General features: G+C 38.9%; 1 protein-coding gene across 2 annotated transcripts; it reads left to right on the forward strand.

Annotated features, from left to right (window-relative positions):
* Positions 1–149: 149 nt before the first annotated feature.
* med23 (mediator complex subunit 23) lies at positions 150–20,547 on the forward strand. 2 transcript variants are annotated; one of them, XM_041975220.1, is made up of 31 exons: positions 150–316; positions 745–776; positions 862–949; positions 1,045–1,169; positions 1,432–1,543; positions 1,900–1,998; positions 2,131–2,232; positions 2,361–2,430; positions 5,144–5,256; positions 5,353–5,448; positions 6,168–6,185; positions 10,061–10,267; positions 11,229–11,372; positions 11,535–11,680; positions 11,828–12,073; positions 12,187–12,329; positions 12,868–13,042; positions 13,798–13,961; positions 14,071–14,195; positions 14,305–14,510; positions 14,848–15,028; positions 15,120–15,290; positions 15,377–15,593; positions 15,698–15,807; positions 15,889–16,015; positions 16,372–16,537; positions 16,686–16,758; positions 16,844–17,058; positions 17,146–17,266; positions 17,362–17,493; positions 19,399–20,547. In XM_041975220.1, the coding sequence occupies exons 1-31, from the start codon at positions 266–268 to the stop codon at positions 19,630–19,632; spliced, it is 4,209 nt and encodes a 1,402-aa protein (XP_041831154.1). In that variant the 5' UTR covers positions 150–265; the 3' UTR covers positions 19,633–20,547. The 2 variants fall into 2 exon arrangements, with proteins under 2 accessions (XP_041831154.1, XP_041831155.1); XM_041975221.1 differs by lacking the exon at positions 6,168–6,185.
* Positions 20,548–24,909: the final 4,362 nt, after the last annotated feature.

Consider the following 24,909-nt stretch of genomic DNA (forward strand, 5'->3'; position numbering starts at 1 on the left):
GCCACAAACCATATTTATCTGATATTATAATAAGTTATTAGTACAGAGAAGGGATAAAGATTGCATCTTATCAAGATAAAATATAGCGGAACTATTAATCTTGTTTCTAGAGTTTTCGTCCGTACTATTTATGCAGTTGCGCATCCAGTGAGTGGCGGTAGTTAGCATTTAGCGTGCCAACAGTATTGTCTGCGCTCTCCTGGAGGGGCAACCTGTGTTGTTTGTGTGATGTTTGGGTGAAAATAAAACTTCTCGAGTTGCAAGCATGGCACTTTCGATGGAAACGCAGCTGCAGAGCATTTTTGAGGATGTTGTGGTAACTTGCATCTTTGGAAATGGATTTACAGATGAGCTAAAACGAATTAGCAATTCAGACAATGCTAGCCCTTTTTAAAGTGATGGTCGCTCTGTAAACTCGCGACAGTTTTGTAAATTGGTGACCTTGATAAATTCTGTACATTTAGATAAATTCGTGAATAAAATATGGTGGCACTCTTATATTAACATCTTAAATTACTTAGATTAGTCGAGACTTTGTGTTTTGTGTTCATAAACAAATCATTATCTGATTCAAGCTGAACATATTATTATTATTATTATTATTATTATTGTTGTTGTTGTTGTCATTATTACAATTTAACTCATTTTTATAAACATGCTAAATTTCTAGTCAAAGGTGTTGTGATTCTAAAAATTTTTATGTCCCTTTCCATAATAAACCCTATTTTCTTCTCTATTTCATAGAAAACTGAGATAATAGAAGAGGCCTTTGCTGGGTAAGGTGTCTCCTAATTAACATTGATACCAATTTAAAAGTGGTAATATGATAGAAGAGGTTGTAAATGTGAATTTTATATTTAGCATGTTCATGGACACTCCAGAGGATGAAAGGACTAAACTGATCAGTTGTCTCGGAGCCTTCAGACAATACTGGGGAACACTGCCACAGGTTTTTACACCCACACAAATGAACAAATCGGCACAATAAATTGCTGAAGGACTGAATTGGTTATGCTTTTAATTTTTCTCAACACCTTTCTGCAGGAGTCTCATGAGCAGTGTGTTCAGTGGATTGTGCGGTTTATACACAGTCAGCACAGTCCCAAAAGGATCTCCTTCCTGTACGACTGTCTAGCGATGGCTGTGGAGACGAGCCTACTGCCGCCAAGGTCCACACACTTCAGTGCTTACATATATTAAATTTAATGATCATTTTGGCTGCACTATTACTGGTTGTCTTACCCTGTAATAAATATAAGTTTATCTGTTTGTGTTATGCATACCATGATTGCGCATATTTGAGTTAATTTATGTGTTTCAATAAAAATTTATCTTCACTTACTATTTTAAAGCTGATGCAGATAGATTATACATTTGTTATGATTTTCATTGGTCTTAATAATCCATCTGATTGATCTGTCTTTGTTTTAGGATGGTATGTGTTGCTCTGATAAGCTCAGACAGTTTGGAGTGGGAAAGGACTCAACTGTGGGCCTTAACTTTCAAACTGATCCGCAAAATCATTGGAGGGGTGGACTACAAGGTCTCTAACACACAGATGCACTCACAGTTAAACTGTTTTTCATAAGTTCAATGAAAAGAATGCTACAACAAAGTATTTTTTATCTCTTTGGTTATTACTGGTCATGTAGCAAAGGCAGTTGCTGTTATTAGTATTTCTTTCTAAATGTTTGTGTTGCTTTCACTTAGAAGTTACTTTCGCCTCACATGTAAATCTGTTATATGTGAAACCTCAAAAGTATATTAATCTGGGTTGTTTGCTTTTATCTGGTACTGAAAATGGCATAAATGCATCAGACGTCTGCATTTTAGGATTGGTAGAGGCATATTTGCTTAAACTGTCTTGAATCACCACATGTCTTATAAACTGTCTTCTAGGGTGTTCGTGATTTACTGAAAGCTGTCCTGGATAAAATACAAACCATCCCCACCTTTGTCAGCTCAGCTATAGTGCAGCAGCTTCTGGCTGCCAGAGAGGTACTCATCTTTCTACATTTGCATAGTAAATTGATTTACTTAGTTTTAAAACTTGGATGTGGGCTTTGAATGCTTTACTATAAAAACACAGGATCTGTGAGTTTTTTTCATTTATGTATGGTTTTGTGTTAGGTGGTGGAATATATTCTGGACAGAAATGCTTGCCTCCTGCCAGCCTACTTCGCTGTCACAGAAATCAGAAAGCTGTATCCAGAGGGACAACTTGCACACTGGGTATGTGTGTGTTTCTGTCTGTACATGTGCATGTATGACTTTGTAACTCTGTATCTAGCATTCTTTCTCTTTAGATGTCTTTCATTAAGTTTTAATAATCTATGTCTATATTTCTTTTTCAATTGTAGCTTTTAGGCAGTTTGATATCAGATTTTGTGGACAGCTTCAGACCAACAGCTAGAATCAACTCTATATGTGGTAAGACATCTAAATTCATACAATAAAAAAGTTACAAGATACACTGACTGGCCAAAATGGAAAGTGGCCACTTGAATCAAACTAAGCAAATAGGCAGGAGCCGCCTATTGGATAATAACTGCATGGATGATGAATTATGGTGATCGGTGACCACTTAAATGTTTGGTAAAATTAAATTGAAGAAAAACAACAGTAGAACTCTGGGCTATGTTTAATAGTAAAAGTAAGAACATTTCCACGTGAACAATGTGATGGTAACTCAAGGGATTGGGACTGAACAGCTGTGTAGCCGTAAGAAAACCATTAACCGGAGAAAATGGCTTCAATTTGCTAGGGTGCATAAAGATTGGATTCTGGAGTGATGGAAGAAGGTCGTGTGATCTGATGAGTCCAGATTTACCCTGTTCCAGAGTGATGGGAGTATCAGGGTAAAAAATACGTAAATGAAGTGATGCAACCATCATGGCTAGTGCCTACTATACAATCCTGAGGGACAGTGCTATGATCTGGGTCTGCTGCAGGTGGTCAGGTCTATATCCAGCAACATTATGTACTCAGAGAATGAGGTCAGCTGATTACCTGAACAGATACTGAATGAGCAGGTTACTCCATCACTGGATTTTTTTTCTTCCCTGTTGGTACTGGCATTTTCCAAGATGACAAAATGTGAAAAGGTGGTCCAGGGTGTTTGAGACATAATTTTCACACATGAAGTGTCCACCACAGAGTCTAGACCCCATTGAGAAACTTTGGGATATGCTGGAGAAGACTTTGTGCAGTGGTCAGACTCTCCCATCATTAATACAAGATCTTAGTGAAAAATTGATGTTAACATTGGATGGAAATAAATCTTTCGGCTTTGCAGAAGCTTATCTAAACAATGCCACAGCGAATGCTGCCCTAATCAAAGCTAAATGCGGTCCAACGAAATATTAGCGTGACCTTTTTTTTTTTTTTCCTTTGGGCGACTTGGTGACATTTTGTTTTGGCCAGGCAGTGTATAATAACAGACTATGGCAATTTTTTTCACTTTTCTGTTTATTTAGTTAAAAAAATTGCTATCTTGTTTCTGTTTTTCATGTTGAAGCATTCATGAGCTGATTTCCTTCTTTTCAAGTGTTTCAATTTAGCCGACATCAAGGATCAGAATCTGTAGAACATTCATGAAAACTATAAACATACACAATATTTATACAGAATAACTGATGAATAAACTCTGTAGTGCAACTTCTGTACATTTGTAAAGGGAAAAAGATGAGATGTTCCAAGTAGAGGGTCCACATCAAATTTAGAAGTGACTGAGCTGCTATTTTAACTTACTTTTTGCATATAAAACATTCAGACTCTTCTCCCCCTGCTTATTTGAAAGTGAGGTTGGGCAGCTGTGTTTAAACACCTGCAGGAAGTAACAGGCGGGCTACGCCCTTTTCCAGAGTAAATCCATAAATCAGATGAGTACATTATATACAAATACACAAATAAACAGACCCACGCTTTAAGACATTTGACACATTGGCACATTCTATGGGGAAGTCTTTATGTTGACAGAGCCTGAATATATATGAGCCAGAGCCATGTACACAGACGCAACAATTTGAACTGGTTTTTATGGGTGCCAGCGCTGAAAGGCACATATTACTATCACTTTTCATGAAATTCGGCGAGTTAAAGGGAGTTAAAGATTTTGAGCTGCATTGCTCCAAGTGTCAGAAAATCTACTTTTTCCTCCCATTAACCCCCATTAACAGGAACTTGGATTCTCAGATCTAAACACAATTCTCATGTGTTCTTTAACTTGCCTCCATTTAATTTCTATTCACATTACAGTAAAATAAATTACATCCATGATTTCCTCCAACCTTTCCGGTGCTCATGGTTCAAGAATTTTTTTTATGTAACTTTTTGTTTGCAAACGGCACTTGGTTGTTTGAGGAGTTCTTTCAGTCCTCACTCGTCATTGAGATCCAAGTCTATCTCTGTTTCAGAGTGAGTCTGCAGTTGTAGATTGTCCCTGTCGTAGCAACGCCCATGAGGAAGCCGGGGCAATTGTGTGTGTAACATTTTAGTCATGCACACACATCTCCAAGATACAGTAATATATAGGGATTCAAAGGAACAAAATTCATTCAATGATCCATTCGCAGTTTTTATTGGTTTATAACGGATGTCAGTGATTCATTGCTGTCATTCAGTGTTTATATACAGACGCACGCATCAGTGCGCCTATTTTCTCATTCTTTTTTATACACATGTACACACATAGACACTATGCAGCATACTGTAGGTGTTTATACATACTAGATAGTCTGTTCACAGCTCCTTTGTTGCACTCATTGGGATCTTTGCTGTCACAACAGCCACACAGGTGATCCATCTTCATTAAATGGCTGCCACACTGGGGTGCAGGCAGTAGCTGCATTGACACCCATCAGAATTCCTGATCTTCTAGTTATGTTTATTGTTCTCTACCTGCATGCCTTCGTTGGCTACATTTACTTGCACAGCAATACTCCCACTATTGACCACATTTTAAATACTGAATATTTCGATTATTTACATGGGCGTTTACAGGAGTTTCATATTGGATATTCATCCTCTGTAGAGTATGTGGTGTTGTACACTGTAGAGCAAAGCACTTTTTCCATTTATGTTTGAAAACATTCTATTGTTACTGACCCCAGGTCACATCTTGTGTGAATGTGTGTGCCTACAGGACGATGTAGTCTCTTACCAGTAGTGAATAACAGCGGAGCCATCTGTAACTCCTGGAAATTAGACCCCACAACTCTCCGCTTCCTCTTGAGGGGCATGCTGCCTTTTGACAAGGTTACATCTACATGGATTCCAGATGTACAATATATACACCCCGCAAGTTTTTACACATTCACAAAAGTGTCCTGATTCTTATCTTACTGTATGTAGGACCTGTTTGAGCCACAGACGGGCTTACTCCGCTACGTGCTAGAGCAGCCGTACTCCAGAGAGATGGTGTGCAACATGTTAGGACTCAACAAACAGGTAAAACAGCTTCTACTACTATTCTTGTGCCTCCACACTAGCCCCTCCACCTGATCTCACCTCTCCCATCCCTGGACATACCAGTGTCTCCATTACCTGCTCCTCCCTTTTTTAATTTTTTTTTTTATTTAAACTTTCAGTCTTCATATTCTTTCTTTATCTCTTTTTTGTCATTTGATCTTTTTTTAAACTTCTTTCTATCTCTGTTTTTTCCTTTCCTCATCCTTTGTGATTCTTTTTCCCTTGACACCTGCCTTCGCCCTTGTTTCCCATGTAATCCTTTGTAACACAGCTGTTAAAGGCCATGTAATGCAATGCTGTGAGCTTGACCCATAATGCACTGATGTCAGTATTCCCTGTTGGGTTCATGCAGTTTCAGCTCAGCCCAGATCCTATGAGTGCAGCCACCTGCATGTGTTACAAACACAAAGTGATAATCAACCCTGTTTATGGATTTTTCTTAAAGACTTTAACTATAAACAAATAACCCAGAATCTGGTTTTTATTGCCTGAATTGGCTGAGCTGATGCTACCTGTGCTGAACTGACAGTGAACAACCTACTGTAGCTCCTTAGTCACCACTTTCTCTCTCTGTCTCTCCTTTTTTCCCTCCCTTTCTATTTGTTTCTCTTTCTTTCTTTGTTTCTTTCCCTTTTCTCTCTCCTTTGTACTCTGGTTGTGTGTTGTTTTTGTTTGTTTCTCTGCCATGCTCTCTCTAGACTCTGAACATTGCCCAGGTATGTGTTGTTCCTCTTCCTGGTCACACGACCTGCAAACTAACCAGCCCACTGGAAGATAGACTTTTAGGCATGCTAACATGCTAGAAATGAGAAACTTAAGAAAGAAAGAAAAAAAATGGAGCACAGGAGTAATGCTACAGAGCTTGAGATGGACACAGCAGGGCTACATAGAGATATCATGAGTAGACTGACGTGTTTGAATGAATAATGGGCAGGTAGTGCACACAGAGAAACAGGTAGATAAATATGACGTGCAAGAGCAGGTAGGGATTGATTGTTTTGCAGGAAGTTAATGAAACATTAAGCATGGATGATTTGTTCAACTAAATGGGTTGTGTGCAAGTAAATAGTTTTCTGTCATGTTAGTTGGCTTTGCACGGTACATTAAAAAGAATAAATCAATGAATATTTACTATATGCCCCTTTGTTAATGAATAAAATATAAATTTGACAGTTTTTTAGTGACTGGTGAATATTAATCAAAGATGGGAAGCGGTACGGCTGCTCAGTTGTTGTTTACAGAGTCAGAGTAGCTCATTTGTTCTAGGATTTATTTGTTTGATTCATTTTACTGCATATTGACCAAAGCTTCTAACTAACACTTTGGTTATTGGTTTAAGATTTTCTTTTTACAACCCAGGATTGGCAGACAGGTGTATACTCTCCCAGCATCATAAGAGTGTGTTTAGCTCCAGCTAACCAGCTGACATGAAATACTTTTGAAACCCTGCTGTTGACATTTCAGGTCCTGCTGCACTGCATGTGTGGATGTAGTTTGGTGCTTGTCTGTTGTTAACAAGTTTCTTCTGTGTCGAATCTGCTGCTGCTGCTTTTTGTTGTTCTGATCTGGGCAAAACTTCCCTGTAGTCTTATCTTGTTAAACTGGGTGGTAATATTTTTTCCCCCCACTTTTATTAGCTTTTACAACCCTTATAGGTAAAAGGGCTTTTACAGTAGGGATGCAGTAAACCAGATGGTGATTTCAGATGATGCTGTTCTCAGTGAGAGAAGATGATGTTCTGGTCCAGATACAAAACTGAATACTTTAGGAAAATTGAATAAAAACAGAATGTCTATAGATTAGTTTGGTATTGTATAGTTCTTTATTTTTAGTAGAGACGAAAACACGCGTTGAATCTTGAAAAAAAGAATTTAGTTTCTCTGAATGAAGTAACTTTAATGATTTGTTGCTGCAACACATCAGCAAACTTTCCCCTATTGCACACGTCTGCCACATACTCTTTAGGGGTATCTTCCAGTTGGATGTTTTCTTATTAAAGATTAACTTTTGTATGGATTTCAAAAAATAATTTGCCATTGAAAGTATGACCCGTAAAACCAGAACCAACTCTGTTATCACTCTGAAGTGTGTGGTCACTGTTTTGCCCAGGTCAGGAAATGAGTGTGTCTGATTGGCTGTCTGGTTAGTGAATTCTGACTTTTGCCAATTCAGTGACATCTGTTAAAAGATGAGCATTAAACAAAGTTGTTTGAGGCTTTTCATTGATTTCAAGTTGTGCTTTAGAAAGCTGCTTTGTGACATGTAGTCATATTCAAAGATGGTGGAAGAAAATGGAAAGTTTTCACTTTAATGTGAGAGTAACAGGATGGGGAATTGAGGCGAGGGCCACAAAGCTTTGTTGGATTTAGATATTGTTTAACATCAGGGCAGATGTAATAAAAAATACTCAGGTGTTCTCTAATATGTAATCACACATTTGTCTGTGTTTGATGACGGCAGTGCTGAATGTTGCGATCTGAAAACCCTCTATATTTAGAGTTTTCTAATTAAAAACTGGATTAGAATTTGGCTAGCAGTGGCAGACAGACTGCATGAATATTATCTTCAGTGGGTTGATTTATGGATGAGAAAAAAAGGAAACATTGCTGCCAAATAGCTGCAATAATCAGAGGGGATGAGCTCACAGACCAGCCAGTGGTGCGGTTTTATAGCTGCTTTTTAGGTATTAGGTAAACAGTGGCTGATCTGTTTATAGACTGTGGATACTTCTCTCTTTCTCTTTTTCTCTGTCCCTTTGTTGCCCTCTGTTTCTCTTTGTGAGCATGTGTGTTTGGGTGCAGCGGAAGAGAGTTTGTACTGACGGCCGGTTCAGAGAAAGAAATGTGTGAAAAAGTGACGGTCAGCCTCACGGCTCCTCTTCTCCCTCCCATTCACACCACTGCCCCCCCACCCCCAGACCTGCCAGTCTGCATGCAGGATCGTGCTGCACCTTTTGGTTTGGTTTGCTGTCTGTGCCGTGTTTTCCAGTGATGTTCTTTGTGCTGTGTTGTGCTATTCAATCCCTTGCCAAGCTGTGTCCCAACTGCATGTAAAGTTCCTTTTCTCAAATCTGATTTAACATTTTATTATGCAGAAAATTTCACTCCTACTCTGTCAGTGATGTGAGAATACAGACCAAAGGACAAGAGCACAAAGGATGTATCTCCAAAATATGAATTGAAATGCTTAAATATAAACACATATCAAACATTTCCAAAAGCTTTCATTAAGTTAAAAACTGTAGGAAGAGATACTTATCTCCCTTTTTGACCAAAGCAGTTCCTGTCCTGCTTCAAGACTGATGCTAAAACCAGTTCTCAGTTTATTCCAGATATGAACTGGTTTGGTTTTCTATAGCTGCAACAGATGCAATCGTTATGTCACTTTAAATGTCTTTTCCACATTTCCCTCATTGCTTTTGTTTACTAAAACAGCAGCAGATTACTGTGTTTGTCTTGTTTCTCTTCAAATTCATGTCTAAACATCACCAATCTAGTTTTTAAACGCTGTTTTAAACATTGCTCTCTTCTTCAGTGCTGACAACTATTCCCAAAAGCTAACTGGTAATTATGATGCAAATAGGATTTTACTCGCTGTTCCACTGGGATCTTTAAATTCCAGCAGACACAGTGATTTAAAATATTTAACAGCATGAATATGAAAGGGAACACTGATCTCATTTTCTTCCACTGCTGCTTTCTCTTCATGTCCTTTTTAAGTTGAGTTTTTTTTAATTATGCTCTTTTGAATTGTGTGAACTAAAAGCTACACTGACTACATTTTAGCTGGTCTGATTGGTCTCCTTAACCCCTTCCCAGCCCCTGACGTAAGTGGTTCTTGGCCATGGCCCAGTCAATAGTTGATGCTTGTGTCGGACCAGATTTTATCTGCTGCAGATGGAGCTTTAGCAGTTGAAACAGAAAGAACTGGTTTTAGGTCAGGTTCTAGCTGTTAACAATCAACCAGCACTGGAACAGCTTTGGAAAAAAAAATGTGACTGTCTGACTGCCTGTCTCTCCTCCTTACCTCTAGTTCCCTTCCCATCCTCTTCCCTCCTTCTTTTACCGGTTTAACTCACACCACCACCCTTCTGTTTTGTTTTATTTTGTTTTGTTTTTTTTGGTATTTTTAACCATTCTTTAACAATAACCCCATTTTGTGTATGCTTTTACAATATGCTTCTAAGAAACATCATTCTTCACAAAACTATATTACACTGAAACCTGCTTATTTTCCTGTTCCTCCAAATGAGGCTGTGCTAGCTGTCAAGCTCATTTTAAAATGCAGTTTTTTTTTTAAGTTGATCAAACTTTTGTATTTGGTCAGCATTCATCAGGCTTTGATTTGATGCAGTGGGTTGAATCTAGATTACAGAGGTAGGGAGAAGACACAGTCCTGCATGCAAGGGATTGAAAAATGTTTTATAAACCAGTATTTTATAAAAGCTGGTGCATGTCAACATAAACATAAATCTTTGAATGTATAGTAATAATGTTTTTTCTTTCTGCCTTTTTTTTCTTTCTGTTTAACCTCCTCTCCCTCATGTCCACTATTTTCTTTATCCTTTAACACTCCCCTCCTCCCCTCACAGCAAAAACAGCGTTGCCCGGTGCTGGAGGAGCAGCTGGTGGACCTGGTTGTGTACGCCATGGAGCGCTCTGAGACCGAGGAGCATTTTGACGCTGATGTCGGAGGAACTAGCCAGTTGCTGTGGCAGCACCTCTCCTCCCAGCTTATTTTCTTTGTGTTATTTCAGTTTGCAAGCTTCCCTCACATGGTGCTGTCATTACATCAGAAGGTAAGGGGAAGGATAGAGAGGAAGCATCAAGGGTTGATGATCAGTCTAATACATTACTAGACTCTAGTCACACAGAAAAACCAGAGAATCTGCCATTTAAAGCCACTTCATGGAAAAATCCTACTGCATATGGCAGAATTACTGTAAATATATGCACTTTATTTATATGGAAATCCAGCAAAGAGAGGCACAGACACAGTGGCTAATGTCAAAGCAATTAAGATATTTAATATTCAAGTGCAAGTTACTTTGCATGAACCATATAAAACCAAATGAGGAGGTTGGCAGATGCTGAAACACATATATAGTTTACCTGACCTTAGCAGTCCCTCAAAATTCTAATTACTGTTTTTGGCCACAAGGTGGCAGCAGAACAAAATGCAGAGCTTTGCCGACCATATTGCACTATGCGTCTCAGCATCCGCCGACCCTGCTCAGTCGTTTTACGGGCCGCTTCCACTTTGTTATGATACCATTGACAGTTAGCTGTGGAATATTTAGGAGTGAGGAAACTTCATGACTGGACTTGTTGCAAAGGTGGTATCCTATCACAGTACCACGCTGGAATTCACTGAGAGAGCGACCCTTTCCTTCACGAATGTGTGTAGAAACAGTCTGCATGCCTTGGTGCTTGATTTTTATACACCTGTGGTCGTGGAGGTGATTGAAACACCTGATTTTAATTATCGGGATGGGTGAGTGAATATTTTTGACAATGTAGTGTATCTTTAAAGATGCCCACCAGCGTCCTGAGTCTGAGAAACGCTAGCAAGCAGATATAAACACATCAACCATGCACCGTGGCTGATTCAGCAAAGAAACACAAAGAAGAAATTATCAGGAGAAGAGGAAAATAGAGAGAAAAAGATTAGAGCTAAATGAAGCAAATAATTTAAAGGAAGAAAACATTTAATTACTTTTTTGTCCCCCCTCCCCTCCCTTATCACTTCTTTCTTTTTAGCTTGCAGGTAGAGGCCTTATTAAAGGGAGAGATCACCTGATGTGGGTCCTGCTGCAGTTCATATCAGGCAGCATTCAGAAGAACGCCTTAGCTGACTTCTTGCCAGTTATGAAGCTTTTTGACCTGCTTTATCCAGAGAAAGAGGTACACATCCTCCAAGAAGTGATTGTGATGTACTACCATCATCATCATTGCTTTGAATATCTCATAACAGTGTAGTTGGGTAACATTAGTGCCGTCTTCATTTATTTGTATCCCTCATTGTAGTGTTCATAACAACTGTCTTTGTTTTCTTTCCTCGTTCAGTGCATTCCAGTTCCTGACATTAACAAGCCCCAGTCCACCCATTCCTTCGCCATGACCTGCATCTGGATCCACCTAAACCGCAAAGCTCAGAACGACAACTCCAAGCTACAGATACCCATACCGCACTCCCTGAAACTACACCATGAGTATGTTTCTTTGACATAATAAGCCACAAAGTTTGCACATATCTTATATAAATGCTTTAAACTTAGCTTGAATCTTCAGCATGTTATTCAAAACTATTTATCTTCCTTTTTGGCTTTCGTTCTGCCTCTTTTTGTCATATCTCTTAGGTTTCTCCAGCAGTCACTGCGTAATAAGACCCTGGGCATGTCTGATTATAAAATCGCCCTGCTGTGCAATGCCTACAGCACCAACTCTGAGTGCTTTACTCTGCCAATGGGTGTCCTGGTAGAGACCATTTATGGAAATGGGTCAATGAGGATCAACCTGCCAGGCACCAGCTGCATGGCATCGGGATCGGTCACGCCGCTGCCCATGAATCTGCTGGATTCACTCACTGTACATGCAAAGATGAGGTAGAAATATGAAAACAGTGTTAATAAGAAGATGCTATTAATCAAACATTCATTTTGTTTTCTTTTTAAATACATTGAATTGCTGCAGATTTCTTCTACCTCTTTGTCTCCAGTTTGATCCATAGCATCGCCACACGCGTGATCAAGTTGGCTCACGCCAAGTCCAGCGTTGCTCTGGCCCCCGCGCTGGTGGAAACGTACAGCAGGCTGTTGGTCTACATGGAAATTGAATCTCTTGGCATCAAGGGATTTATTAGTGAGTTTGTTTAAATTTCACCTCATTTTAGGAAGAGATGTTTTCACTCTGAAAAACAGTATTTATTTTAACTGCTTCATTAGTATTCAGCACACACATCAAACACATCTCACTTTTTCTTTAGAAGCAAAGGTAATCAAGCAGCACAGGGAGGAAACTCAAAACATGACACAATAAGGACATGATTAATAAACGTCATGTTTACCGATTCCTTCAGTAAAGCTGTCCAATTAATCATTTCTGAAACCAGCTTCCCAAAAAAAGTGTCATTAGTTGAAATGTTTGTATTATCTGTTGTGTTAATTACCTTCCTCATTTCAGAACCAGTTAATTAGGCAGCACTTTTCTTCTCAGTGTTGTTATTAAGTTTGATGATGATTAACAAGCAAAAAGAAGTGAAATAATTTTTTATTGCTAATGATTTCACGTAGGTTTGCTATTTTTCTATAGCCATTATTTTGTTGCATTTCTATGACACTTTAATCTGTCTTTCTCAGAACAAACATAATGAATAATGAGATGTTTTCTGTCTGTTCAGGCCAGTTGTTGCCAAACGTGTTTAAATCTCATGCGTGGGGAATTCTTCACACATTACTGGAGATGTTCAGCTACAGGATGCACCACATCCAGCCGCACTACAGAGTCCAACTACTGAGTCATCTGCACAGCCTGGCTGCCGTTCCACAGACCAACCAGAACCAGCTGCATCTATGGTTATATGAACACATTTTGCATACTTACTATAACTCATTTCATGATTGTTTGGCATTTTATTTTTTATTTTATTTTATTTTTAAATGTATTTTTCTATTTTTTTTATTTAATTTAATTTTATTTATTCATATATTTTATTATTTATTCATATAGCAAAATATCACCAGTTTATAATTGTCTCTTTTTTATTATCTACTTGCTGCCTTTGGTCTCATTGCTATTAAAAGGCAAAGCCTGGTATTAATGGTTTTCATGGGATTTTATTAAGTGGAAAGAGTCCAGTAAGACTTCAGTCCTGAGTTTAATGACTCTTTAGTAGTTGTGGATATTTTTTGACAGCAGCACCTATCAGCAGTGATAAACAAGCAAGCTTGATTTGCTTGTTTGATTTTTGGAACTTGGAAGAATGAATGCATCCCCAGAGCAAGTAGTAAAACAACAGGTCACTGAAACATCTCGTATTGAGATTGTGAAACTGCTTCCTGACTCTCCTGTTAAGAAAAATAATAGATTATTTTTGCAGAAAGTCATGCTTATCAGTAATTGTGGTCCACCACAGCCTGCAGGGATTTTCGAATGCCATCTGGATAACTACCGGATGTACCGGTAGTTATCAAGTTTTAACTCAGAACAGTAATTACTATAATGTTTGGTACAAGTGCACCACGCTGCTTCCTGCATCTAGCCTAATTTACAAACCAAATATACACACGCTAACTTTGTTGTAATTGGATTTTTTTGTCTCTTCCTTCAGTGTTGAGAGCACAGCTCTGCGGTTGATCACAGCTTTGGGGAGTTCAGAAGTGCAGCCCCAGTTCACCCGTTTCCTCAGTGACCCAAAAACAGTTCTGTCAGCCGAGTCTGAGGAACTGAACCGCGCCTTGATCCTCACACTGGCCAGAGCCACGCATGTCACTGGTACGCCCCCAGTCTGGATTCTCTTTCTTCTCCATTTTGTTTTAGTATCTAATTAATGTTTGTGTCCTTGTTTTTCACGGTGTATGTTACCCACTTTGTATCTGTGCAGATTTTTTCACAGGATCTGACTCCATCCAAGGTACTTGGTGTAAAGACATTCTCCAAACCATCATGAACTTCACACCTCACAACTGGGCCTCACACACACTTTCCTGCTTCCCAGCGCCGCTACAGGTATGAATATGAAGGCCTGCATGTAATGTAGAAATGGAAATAGTAATTCCTTAACGTTTTAATTCAACTCGAAGCATTCACTTTTGTAATAAATCTGTCTTTGATTCAGGCGTTTTTCAAGCAGAACAACGTTCCCCAGGAGTCTCGTTTTAACCTGAAGAAGAATGTGGAAGAGGAGTACAGGAAGTGGAAGTCAATGGCCAACGAGAATGATATCATCACCCACTTCTCCATGCAGGGCTCCCCTCCATTGTTCCTCTGTCTGCTGTGGAAGATGCTGCTGGAGACGGACCACATAAACCAGATAGGCTTTAGGTCTAAATTTACTTTAAATTCACTATAAAACCAGACTTTTTTTAAATAAAAGCCTTTTTGATGTTGATCAAAGAAGTAGATATGATTTTCAAAATAATAATAGTTTATGTACAACTATAAATCTGTTAAATGCTCAGTGGACACCACTGAGATTATTTTAATGATACTTTAAACCAACTGTGTTAAAGCATGTTTAAATTCACATTAATTGGACCGATGGGGGACGTTCTTAAGCCTTCAAACAACATGTAATTGATCCAGAGGGAGAGTGCTGTCATAATCGTGGGATGATTAAATGCCAGTTATTTAATTTTTCCATGTTTTATTTGTTGCTTAGGGTCTTGGAACGTATTGGAGCTCGTGCACTGGTGGCTCACGTACGCACATTTGCAGACTTTCTGGTCTATGAGTTCTCAACGTCTGCTGGGGGACAACAGCTCAATAAGTGCATTGAAATACTCAATGACATGGTCTGGAAATACAACATCGTCACATTGGATAGACTCATTTTATGTCTGGTGAGGACACAAAGATGGCAAACATTAATCTTATTCTCCACTCCTGTAAATGTGTGTTATATGCCCAACTGCTTTTCCTTTCTGTCTCCAGGCAATGCGCAGCCACGAGGGAAACGAGGCTCAGGTTTGCTACTTCATAATCCAGCTCCTTCTGCTGAAGCCAAACGACTTCAGGAACAGAGTCAGTGATTTTGTGAAGGAGAACGCCCCCGAGCACTGGCTGCAGAGTGACTGGCACAACAAGCACATGAACTACCACAAGGTAAACACATAAGAAAGAGAACATAAATGATGTTAGGGTGAGGGCACATTGGATTTAAAATAACTTTTGTTTTTTTCTATTTTCAGAAATATCCAGAGAAGTTGTACTTTGAGGGTCTTGCAGACCAAGTCAACCCTCCCATGCAGCTCCAGCCTCAATACCTGCCAATCTACTTTGGCAACGTGTGTCTGCGCTTCCTGCCGGTCTTTGACATCGTCATCCACCGCTTCCTGGAGCTTCTCCCGGTCTCCAAATCTCTGGAAACGCTGCTGGATCATCTGGGAGGACTGTACAAGTTTCATGGTGAGTAAGGCTCCCTGCAGATTAATGCATAGATTTTCAGTTTTAATGAAGTCAAAAGCATCTTTCTTATTTGAATCCACCATTTTACCCCTGCATGTTTGCAGACCGCCCAGTCACATACCTGTACAACACGCTTCACTACTATGAACGGCATCTGAGAGACAGAACCAACCTGAAGAGGAAACTGGTGCATGCCATCATGTCTTCACTGAAGGCAAGCAGCGGACAATTAGAAATACACAGATGCACACATTATTATCAGTAGTATTTATGCTGATGCTGCTCTGTTTTACAGGAAAATCGTACTCCAGGTTGGTGTTTGAGTGAAACTTACTTGAAGTGTGGCATGAACCCCAGAGAGGATAACGTATGGGTCCCCGATGACACCTACTACTGCAAGCTGATTGGCCGCCTTGTGGACAATATCCTTTATTAATCCTGTTGGTGAAAGCATTTATCACCATAGTGAAATTAGACTGAAGCCAAGTAATAAATAGATGTCTCTGGGGCACCTGGCTATTGTATTTGGATAGCTTTTGATAGTGTGTCTCCCTTAGTAGCCTTAAAGAGTGATGGTAATTAAATATCCATCTTAGTTAATTTTATTTCCCCTAAAGGGCTTGTTACAGTGGAGGAGTTATTGGAAACAAGATAAAATCTATTTAAGAGGCTCCTGTGCTCCCAGAAATTAATTGAAAAGAGGATAAATGACACCCGTGCATCTGTCAGAACTTGTTTCCTCCTTTAGTAATCTTTTCCCTCCTTAACTCGCGTCCACCCATGGCAGGAAAATCACCCGGTCCCTTCCCGAACTGTGACTGGAGGTTTAATGAGTTCCCCAACCCTGCAGCTCACGCCCTGCATGTTACCTGTGTGGAGCTGATGGCTCTGGCCGTGCCGGGCAAAGATGTCGGCAATGCTTTGCTCAATGTTGTGCTGAAGAGGTAAATGTATAAGCTTATCGTCTGTGGGAAGTTTGTGATTCTGATTCATTTTGGGAAATGACCTTCATCACCTTATTTTCAAATTAATAGAATATTTAAAACAGTTTTGTGACAATATTGTTGCATTATTTCCTTTCGCCTTTTTTAGTCAACCTCTAGTCCCCAGAGAGAACATCACAGCTTGGATGAATGCCATTGGACTTGTGATCACTGCACTTCCTGTAAGAAAATATTTTTAAAAAATCAAGCAACACTAAAGCAGCGTGTAATTTGCTCATTCTGATGACCTCTGCTGTTCTGGTTCAGGAACCCTACTGGATCGTCCTCCATGATCGCATCGTATCTGTGATCAGCTCTCCAGCGCTGACATCAGAGACAGAGTGGGCAGGTTATCCCTTTGCCTTACTGGACTTCACAGCCTGCCACCAAAGCTACAGTGAGATGAACTGCAGCTACGTTCTAGCGTTAGCACACGCTGTCTGGCACCACTCATCCATCGGACAGCTGTCTCTGATTCCCAAGTAGGGGCTCTCTTTCTCCGTCCATTCCTGTAAAGTCCTTTTCGGATTCTCATGACACTGAGCACTTATGTGTCTGTTTGTTTATAGATTCTTGTCAGAGACGCTGAAGCCCATCGTCCAGACAGAGTTCCAGTTACTTTACGTGTATCACCTGGTGGGGCCGTTCCTGCAGCGCTTCCAGCAAGAAAGGACTCGATGCATGCTGGAGGTATGTTAATAAGTGTGATCAGACATTATTACCATGTCTAAAGAACATTTTGTAAGTTTAGTGATGTCTCTCTGTGTTCGTTGTTTGTATTTTAGATTGGTGTGGCCTTCTATGAGATGCTGCAGGCTGTCGACCAACACAGCCAACATCTCAGCTACATGGACCCAATCTGTGATTTCCTCTATCACATTAAATACATGTACACTGGAGACAGTGTGAAGGACCAGGTGAGCTTGTAGCTCACAGGCATGTTGGAAAAAAAGCAGCAGAGGAGGAATTAGTGAATGTAGGAGGTGTGACATTATTAGTAGTGTAAGATGTGTGGATCAGTTTTGGTTTGTTGTAAGAGAGGGAGTCTGGAATAACGGAGCACGTTTATGGAGTAAAGTGTGTTCCTGTTGTTGCAGTTTATCACAATACTAACTCTGAATGCTCTTCTCAGCACTAGAGCTCTATTTATTTAATATATTTTACTTTGTAGGAAAAAGTCAAATTAAAATTTATTCGCTATTATTAAGTAGGACTGCAATGATTAGTCGATGTCGACATTGTCGACAATAAAAATAGTCAAAAATGAATTTACCCGTCGACTATTGTCGGGGAAAAAAAAAACAAACAAAACAAAAAACAAACTACAGAGTGAGACATCATCTTATTCCCTATCTCTGCTAAGAGTTGCACAATGCAAATGCATAAAGAAAACAAAAAAACTACACAGTGAGACATAGTCTTCTTTTCTTATCTCTGCTGAGAGGTGCACATGCGCAATTAAGTCCTCCAGGGAGAAAATATGGTGGCGGACCAGGGAGCAAAACGACGGCAGAGAATGTCAAAAGTCTGTGATAACTTCAAAATAAATAAATTAAATACATGTGAGATTTGTAAAGTGGACCTTGCGTACCACGGAAGTACGTCTGCAATGCTCGAACATTTAAAGAGGAGCAACGTCGGACTTACATAACCACCTACAAGATTTCAAAGCTGAAAGTGAAATAAGATCCATTTATAATAATCACGAGATATATAATCCGATTGGCCGGCTAGTCGTTTTAATAGTCGGTGACTAATCGACCGTCAGAATAGTCATTAGTTGCAGCCCTATAATTAAACTTTTAAAGCTAATTTTAACAGAAATGAAGTGTGAGAGGTCAAACCGAGGGCTCTCTGTTCTTGTTTTTTCCCACGTAATGTGGCAGCTGCTGTCTGATCAGATGTTATACACAATAGATGTTGTGGTCTTTGCAATTATATAACAATTACAAACAATGCTGACCATTTTAAATTTAAGCAGACAAAAGCTGGTTAATTATGGATTCTGGTAACTCATGACCCGACTTGTCTTAGCAAGTATGCCAGCTGGGATTTTAAATTCTCATGTTTAAGTTAGTGTCTGAACATTTTCAGTGTAACAGAGTAATGTTTTTTAGTTTAATCATGTTGCATTTGGTTCTAAATGGAGAGGCACATAAATGAGATCAACATGAGGTCATAGTGGGTTTATGCATTCATTTTCATGGCACTCCATAATTTAAAAAAAGAAACAAAACATTTTGAACCGAAGCTTTGTGTAATGTGAGGGTTTTAAAAAAGCTTATTAGTCTGTGAAGACAAAATATAAGGAATTAAAACCATTTGACAGCTTTAACTTAATGACAACATACTTTATTATAAAATTATTATTTTGGGATTTAAATAATAAAATAAATTATTTTAATTCTGGTATTGATTACCTTTAAGTTTTCAGCCATATTTCAAATAACTCAGCAACTGGTACTCTTTCCTTGAAATGGGATTTCCTTTTTTAGCATGTTTAGGTTGAGTTTATCCCCCTGATGCGGTAAAATGAGCTCTGACACTGACTTAAAAAGAGAAAATATAACTGCAGCTCCTCTTTGTGCTGGAGGCTTGGGATAAGTGTACTTGAAATAAATGCTCCAAAAAATTGTTTTAAAAGACAAAGCTGCCGTTGAACATATTCATGAAATCTGAATTTTATTTTGGGGTCAAAATGATGAAGGAAATATGTATGTTTATTATTACTTTTCATTTGATCGCTGATTCTTGCTCATCTGTTAGTCGGTGTGTATTTATCTGAGCATTCCTGCTATTTTTCTTCCTCTTTCTTTGTCCAGGTGGAGAAAATCATCATGACTTTACGTCCGGCCATGAAGCTGCGTCTGCGATTCATCACACACAGCAGCATGACAGACACCTCATCATCAGCTGCCACTGCCGTTGCCTCCACATCTTCTGCCTCATCTTCCTCATCCTCCTCCAGCACCCCTCAGCCTCCTTCCTCCTCACTTCCCTCCTCAAACACCACCGGGTCTCCCTCCTCCTCACAGCACACACACACACCTATGTAGATGGATTTTCATGAGCAGTTACAATAAAATCATGTTGGTGGACTTGAACAGAGTTACAACCTGATATTTTGTTTGTCAATCTTGGCATGAAATTTTGTAATTATTGTCTTTACAAGCATAACCTTTGGAGTGTAAGCTGCATGAAGTTATTGCTAAATAAAAATAAAGTTTACATGTCTGGAAAACTAAATGAAACGTTTTGACAGAATTCAGAGGAGCCAATATTTTTAGAAAATATCTTAAATATTCTAAATCAAACCTAATGAATTATCGGAGCAAGCAAATGTAAAATAAGCAGCTCAGAGTTTGAGTCTGTCAGGAAGCTCACAAGCATTTCTTGTTGCTATCGTAGTATCTTTATGTTTTGTATACATGTTTCTATTGTACATTATTATTACTTTATTAAATACCTGGGTATTTTTTATTTTTTTTACCCCCAAAATAAACACAAACTGTTTTTATGCAAATTGTCTTCACAGTAAATCAAGCTCTGCCTTTCTTCTCATCTAACTTTCAGTATTTTGAAATGGTTTCTATATAAAAATGTCCTCAAAAATTAGCGTTTAAAAAGCATGCAATGATAAAGATCAAAATTTTTTCTTCTTTGGATTGTTTTGTCTTTTAAAAAATGCCACGTTTTTATTCTGCAGCTTGTTGTTTGGCTGAGTGAAAATACTAAAGTGTCAGTTCAGCTTACGTGTGTATTTCTCTTTGCAGAAAAATAGCCTTTAATGAGGTGAGTTGCACTCAAGCAGGTCATCACCTTGTCTGCTCGGATTGTGAGAGCGCTGGACTAACCCTATGTGTCGTACTAAATGTAACATGAAACCTGTTAGCCTGACACCAGCAGGGGGAGTCCAGCATTTATGTCAACTCTTTTTATTTTTTTTAACTAGTTTAAACTCTTGGTCAACACATTGTTGGTTGTGGTCTCTCTTTCTTTCCAAATATGTGACACATATGGTCACCTTCCTATGTGAAGTACCCTGAGATAGCCTATGTTAAGGATTAAAATAGAAATTTATTAGACATATGACTAAGAATTAATATTGGAGAAATTGAAACCTTAAATACAGCACTAAAAACATTCAGCCTTGCCCATCAGTGCTGCTATGACAAAAATAAAAATCCTAATGTGCTTACTATGACAAAATTAAACTTGTGGCTGTTTGAAAAAAGTCCTACCTTTCCTGAGTAGGTCAGACCTACTTAAGAAAGGGATTAGGAAAAGAAATTAAAAGGCATTTCAATAAATCTGAATTGCCACTATTGTTTCTCTTGTCCTGTTATCAGCTGTCCTTATCCGGCTGGGAGCTTGTTGTCATGGAAACGTTGGATGTAAAACAGGAATGTTGGTTCTCAAATGTCCACATCCTTTCCAATTTGGATGTGGATTTTTGTTTTGTCTTAGTTAAGACCACCTGAGTAAAACAAGTCTTGGAAAGACTGAATAACTGGTCCTTAATTAATAAACAGATATAACATTTGTCAGCTAAAATACATTCCTTTCTATATTTTTGATTCTTGGATTATTTTAGGAAACTTTCTGCTCAAATCAGAATCATGGATTCACCATTTTTTTGCACATTTTGTGATTAGTGGCAGCTGTTGAGGAACCCTCCACACATGGACGGCAATCTTTCACCCAAGAAGTTTTCAAAGTGAGTTTGTTTTGTCCCTGGCAGTTGCATTTCTCTGCTTTTTTCCTCTATAATCTCAAACATGCAGCAGCCAATCAGTTAAACTGATAACTAGTGACGGTGGCAATGTTATTTATAAAAACTTATTACAACATAGTAATTATACAAATTAGATAAAATCTTTTATATCCTTATTTCCCCTTGACCCCTGAAGCATTGTCTCCCTCCTCTAACATCAAGCCTGAGATTAAAATAAATAAATACACCCTCTTGTTAGGAGTTGTGTACCTTGTGATCCAGCAGAGGATACATTAATTTCAGCTTGAAATTTACCAGTGTCTTGCCCAAGGACACCTTGACATGAACTCGACTTGGCCGAGGATCAAACCCGCAAACCTCGGGTTATAAGACGACCACTCTACCTTGCATATGCCACCCCTACTGGTAATGACCTAATCTCTTAAGCCTGAGTTATCAGCTAAATTGCAAAATACAGAAAAAGAGGAAACTATTAAGCAAATCTATCTTGAGAAACTCTTTGGGAATATTTGGGGTTTTACATTGAGAATGTTATGATAATGATCATGATAAAGCTGTTTGTTATCTTCAAAAACAGCACCTTACTCCACAACAAATCTGCATATTCCACTGCTAGCTAGAGGGTCCTGGCTGGATGACACAGACTGGGGTAGGCTCCATCTCCATTCATCTTCCTCCATATTCTGTGTTACACACCCAGGGCTTATCAGAGTCCAAGTGAGGCAGAGGAAGCACCAGATATAAGAGCATCAACATCAAGTATTTATTACTGACTGCCTGATTTTCAGCACAATCAGCTACAGCAGGGCTCTTGTCAGAGGCACATATAAATGCCATCACCTTCAAGATAGAACGATTTATATACAGATGTATGGAAATTATGGGCGTTGTTTTTTAAAGAGGGGTTTCAGGAAGCATGGATTGAGAGCCACAGCACATTTGACAGATACCTTCTGTGCATGAATGAGCTGAAAGATGTCCAAGTTGGAGAAAAGATCTTCCACACACTGGATCAATTTAACCTCTTCTGTGAGTCATTTTGTGAAGCTGTTAGTATGGACCATAAGAGATCATTTACGATCAAATAGGACATTCAGTGCTGTGATTTACAGGCAGACAGGGTTTGCCGTATGAGACAATTATTTATTAAATGCAACATGGCAAGAGCTTGCAAAAATACTGCAATGCTTACCTGAGAGGATCTTTATTCAAGCTGTGTCAATGAGCTCTTCATCCTCACATCACAAAATTTTCTTATTGCCCACAGCACAGTAACCTTTGTCTTCACAGACAGATGAAAACAATAAGGTCTGAGAATAATCAATTGTTACTGCTTATCCTCTCTAGATTGCATTATATAGACAGCAGGTCAGCTGTAACTTAATTACATATATTTTTAGGCAAGGTCTCTTAATTACATTAGAGACTCACGAATCTCTTGAGATTTTCATTGTGATGATGGTGCAAATCCAATTAATTCTTGCTCATTTGTGGCTTTAAAGAAGAGTGACTTTATTTTGAGTCATGCTGATTTTAATTATCTAGACATATGACTTATTTATGAAGTTTCATGTATACCAGGTCAGCTGTGACTCAATTGGATCACAAGTAATGTTATGCACTCTGTACATTTAATTCCATTCCTCGCTCTGTGTGTGCATGCTTGAGTCATCACATGATCTCTCCGTAAGGCTTGACATGTAGGTCAGGGTATGGTGCTGTTGGGCCTGTTGCTCACCCATTAAACCCTGCTTCCAAATGTAATGTGGCAACATGTAGGCCTGTGGGATGTGGCTGCACAAGGAGTTTGAATTTGAGATCACAATATGGTTGGTGTATTGTGTATTTCTGTTTTCAGCTCTACCGTTGTGTAGGAAGCCCAGGTTTAAATTTAGCATGAGAGTCCATAGGGAGTGTGAGCTGAAGATGGGCTAGTTGATCTAGGGTTTACTACCAACTCTTTACAATTAAACTTCACTATCTCTGTACCAGATAGTGACTAGACATTCTGTTTACAAAGGGATCTGAGATGCTAAATACTTTGATGTTGCTTTAGTTTGAGCCGCAGACGGTTCCACAACTTAACACCACATCCAGACATAGATAAACTTCTCCTGATGGTTCTTGCTATTGGAACTATAAAGTTCCCAAATCCTCTCAAACCGCACGGCTGGTTTCTATGAGAAAAATGTTTTGCGTATTAACAGGTAATAGGTGATGAAGAGGCGATGATGTCTTGTGCATAATGACTATAAAAGACCTTGATAATGAAGTATTAAAATGAAAAAGTTTTTCTTATAATCTGGCACAAATTTAATTTATGTGCCACTTTAGGCTCCTAAAGGTTGTACGAGAAAGAAACCATTCTCTATCTCCCTCCCCATCTTACATGGCTATATTCTGAACAGAGGAACTCTCACCCCTTACATATAAAGTAGCTGCCAACTCTCCACTGGTAATCATTTCGTCAGATGGCTCAGATGTGTTAGATAAACAATCACATAGTGAAATATACAATGAGTTGATCATCTGAGCTCGTATTGACCTAATTTTAAGATCTGGTTAGGACTCTGTTCTAGGTTCTTTACAATACATTATATAAACTATTGCATATAAAAGCAAAAATGCAGGAATAAACAGTGACTAGGGACCAAGAGACGCTAACGCTGATTCATCATCCAGCCAACTAATGTGGTCCCAACTGAAATACCCTGCAGGCTGGATTGTAATGGGGCCACTAATGTTCCCAAGAGGATGAAACCAAATGGCTTTGTCAATCCTCTGATTTTTCATCAGCAGCTGCTGTGTCATTGACAGTTGTAGTTTATGTGAAATGTCTTTGCAGCTATTTGACAGACTGCAGTGTCAGACGGTGCACATATCCAGTGCTTTACTTTCATTCTGGGTCTCCCCTAGTTGAACATGGGCTTACAAAAAACATCCATTTTCATCTTAGAGTGGCCCTTTAAGCAGCCACTCCGTACATCCACTTTCTCAAACGTGGTGCTTTAGTTTCAGTCTTTTTATAGCCCCCTGTAGCTAAAAATCCATTTTCGTCCGATTGGTAGGCTTTTTGGAAGCCTTTTGCTTGTAAGCTCTACTTCATTCTTTTGACATTGTGGAAGTTCTAGGGGTGAATTATAAACCTACTTACTACTACTACAAATGCTATCTGAAGAGTTAAATATTATTTTAAGACAGCCGTCTTCAAAGAGCTTCAAAGTTTCTTACTGCACAGTCAGTAATTCCATTACTATTACACTACTATTACATTATTATATACAATGCAACTCAAATGTACAAACTGGATGTAAATCCACTGAAACGACCACAGTTTGGCAAATTTTTGGATCAGATGTGCTTTGTCCAAAAGATCCACAATGAGATGATGTCAGATGAGTAGAAAGCCGACATTTATAATGTTCAGAGAAGTCTGGGTTTTCTATTTTTTGGGGGGATCTTAAGGGTGTTACTTTATACAAATTAAAGTTTACTCACATTTATTATGAGCTCCAGACATTGTAACATAGAATAAGAGAAGTAACTATTTCTGTGTAATAGAATGTTTCTATTACTTCTTATATGCTGCTGCTGTCTC

Source organism: Melanotaenia boesemani, chromosome 22, assembly GCF_017639745.1.
Source record: "Melanotaenia boesemani isolate fMelBoe1 chromosome 22, fMelBoe1.pri, whole genome shotgun sequence".
NCBI lineage: Eukaryota > Metazoa > Chordata > Actinopteri > Atheriniformes > Melanotaeniidae > Melanotaenia > Melanotaenia boesemani.

Coding starts and splice junctions, on each gene's coding strand:
- med23 (XM_041975220.1), top strand. CDS start 266: ATGGCACTTTCGATGGAAACGCAGCTGCAGAGCATTTTTGAGGATGTT. Junction 15,808..15,888: donor CCATCATGTCTTCACTGAAG/GCAAGCAGCGGA, acceptor TCTGTTTTACAG/GAAAATCGTACTCCAGGTTG. Junction 16,016..16,371: donor GATTGGCCGCCTTGTGGACA/ATATCCTTTATT, acceptor ACTCGCGTCCAC/CCATGGCAGGAAAATCACCC.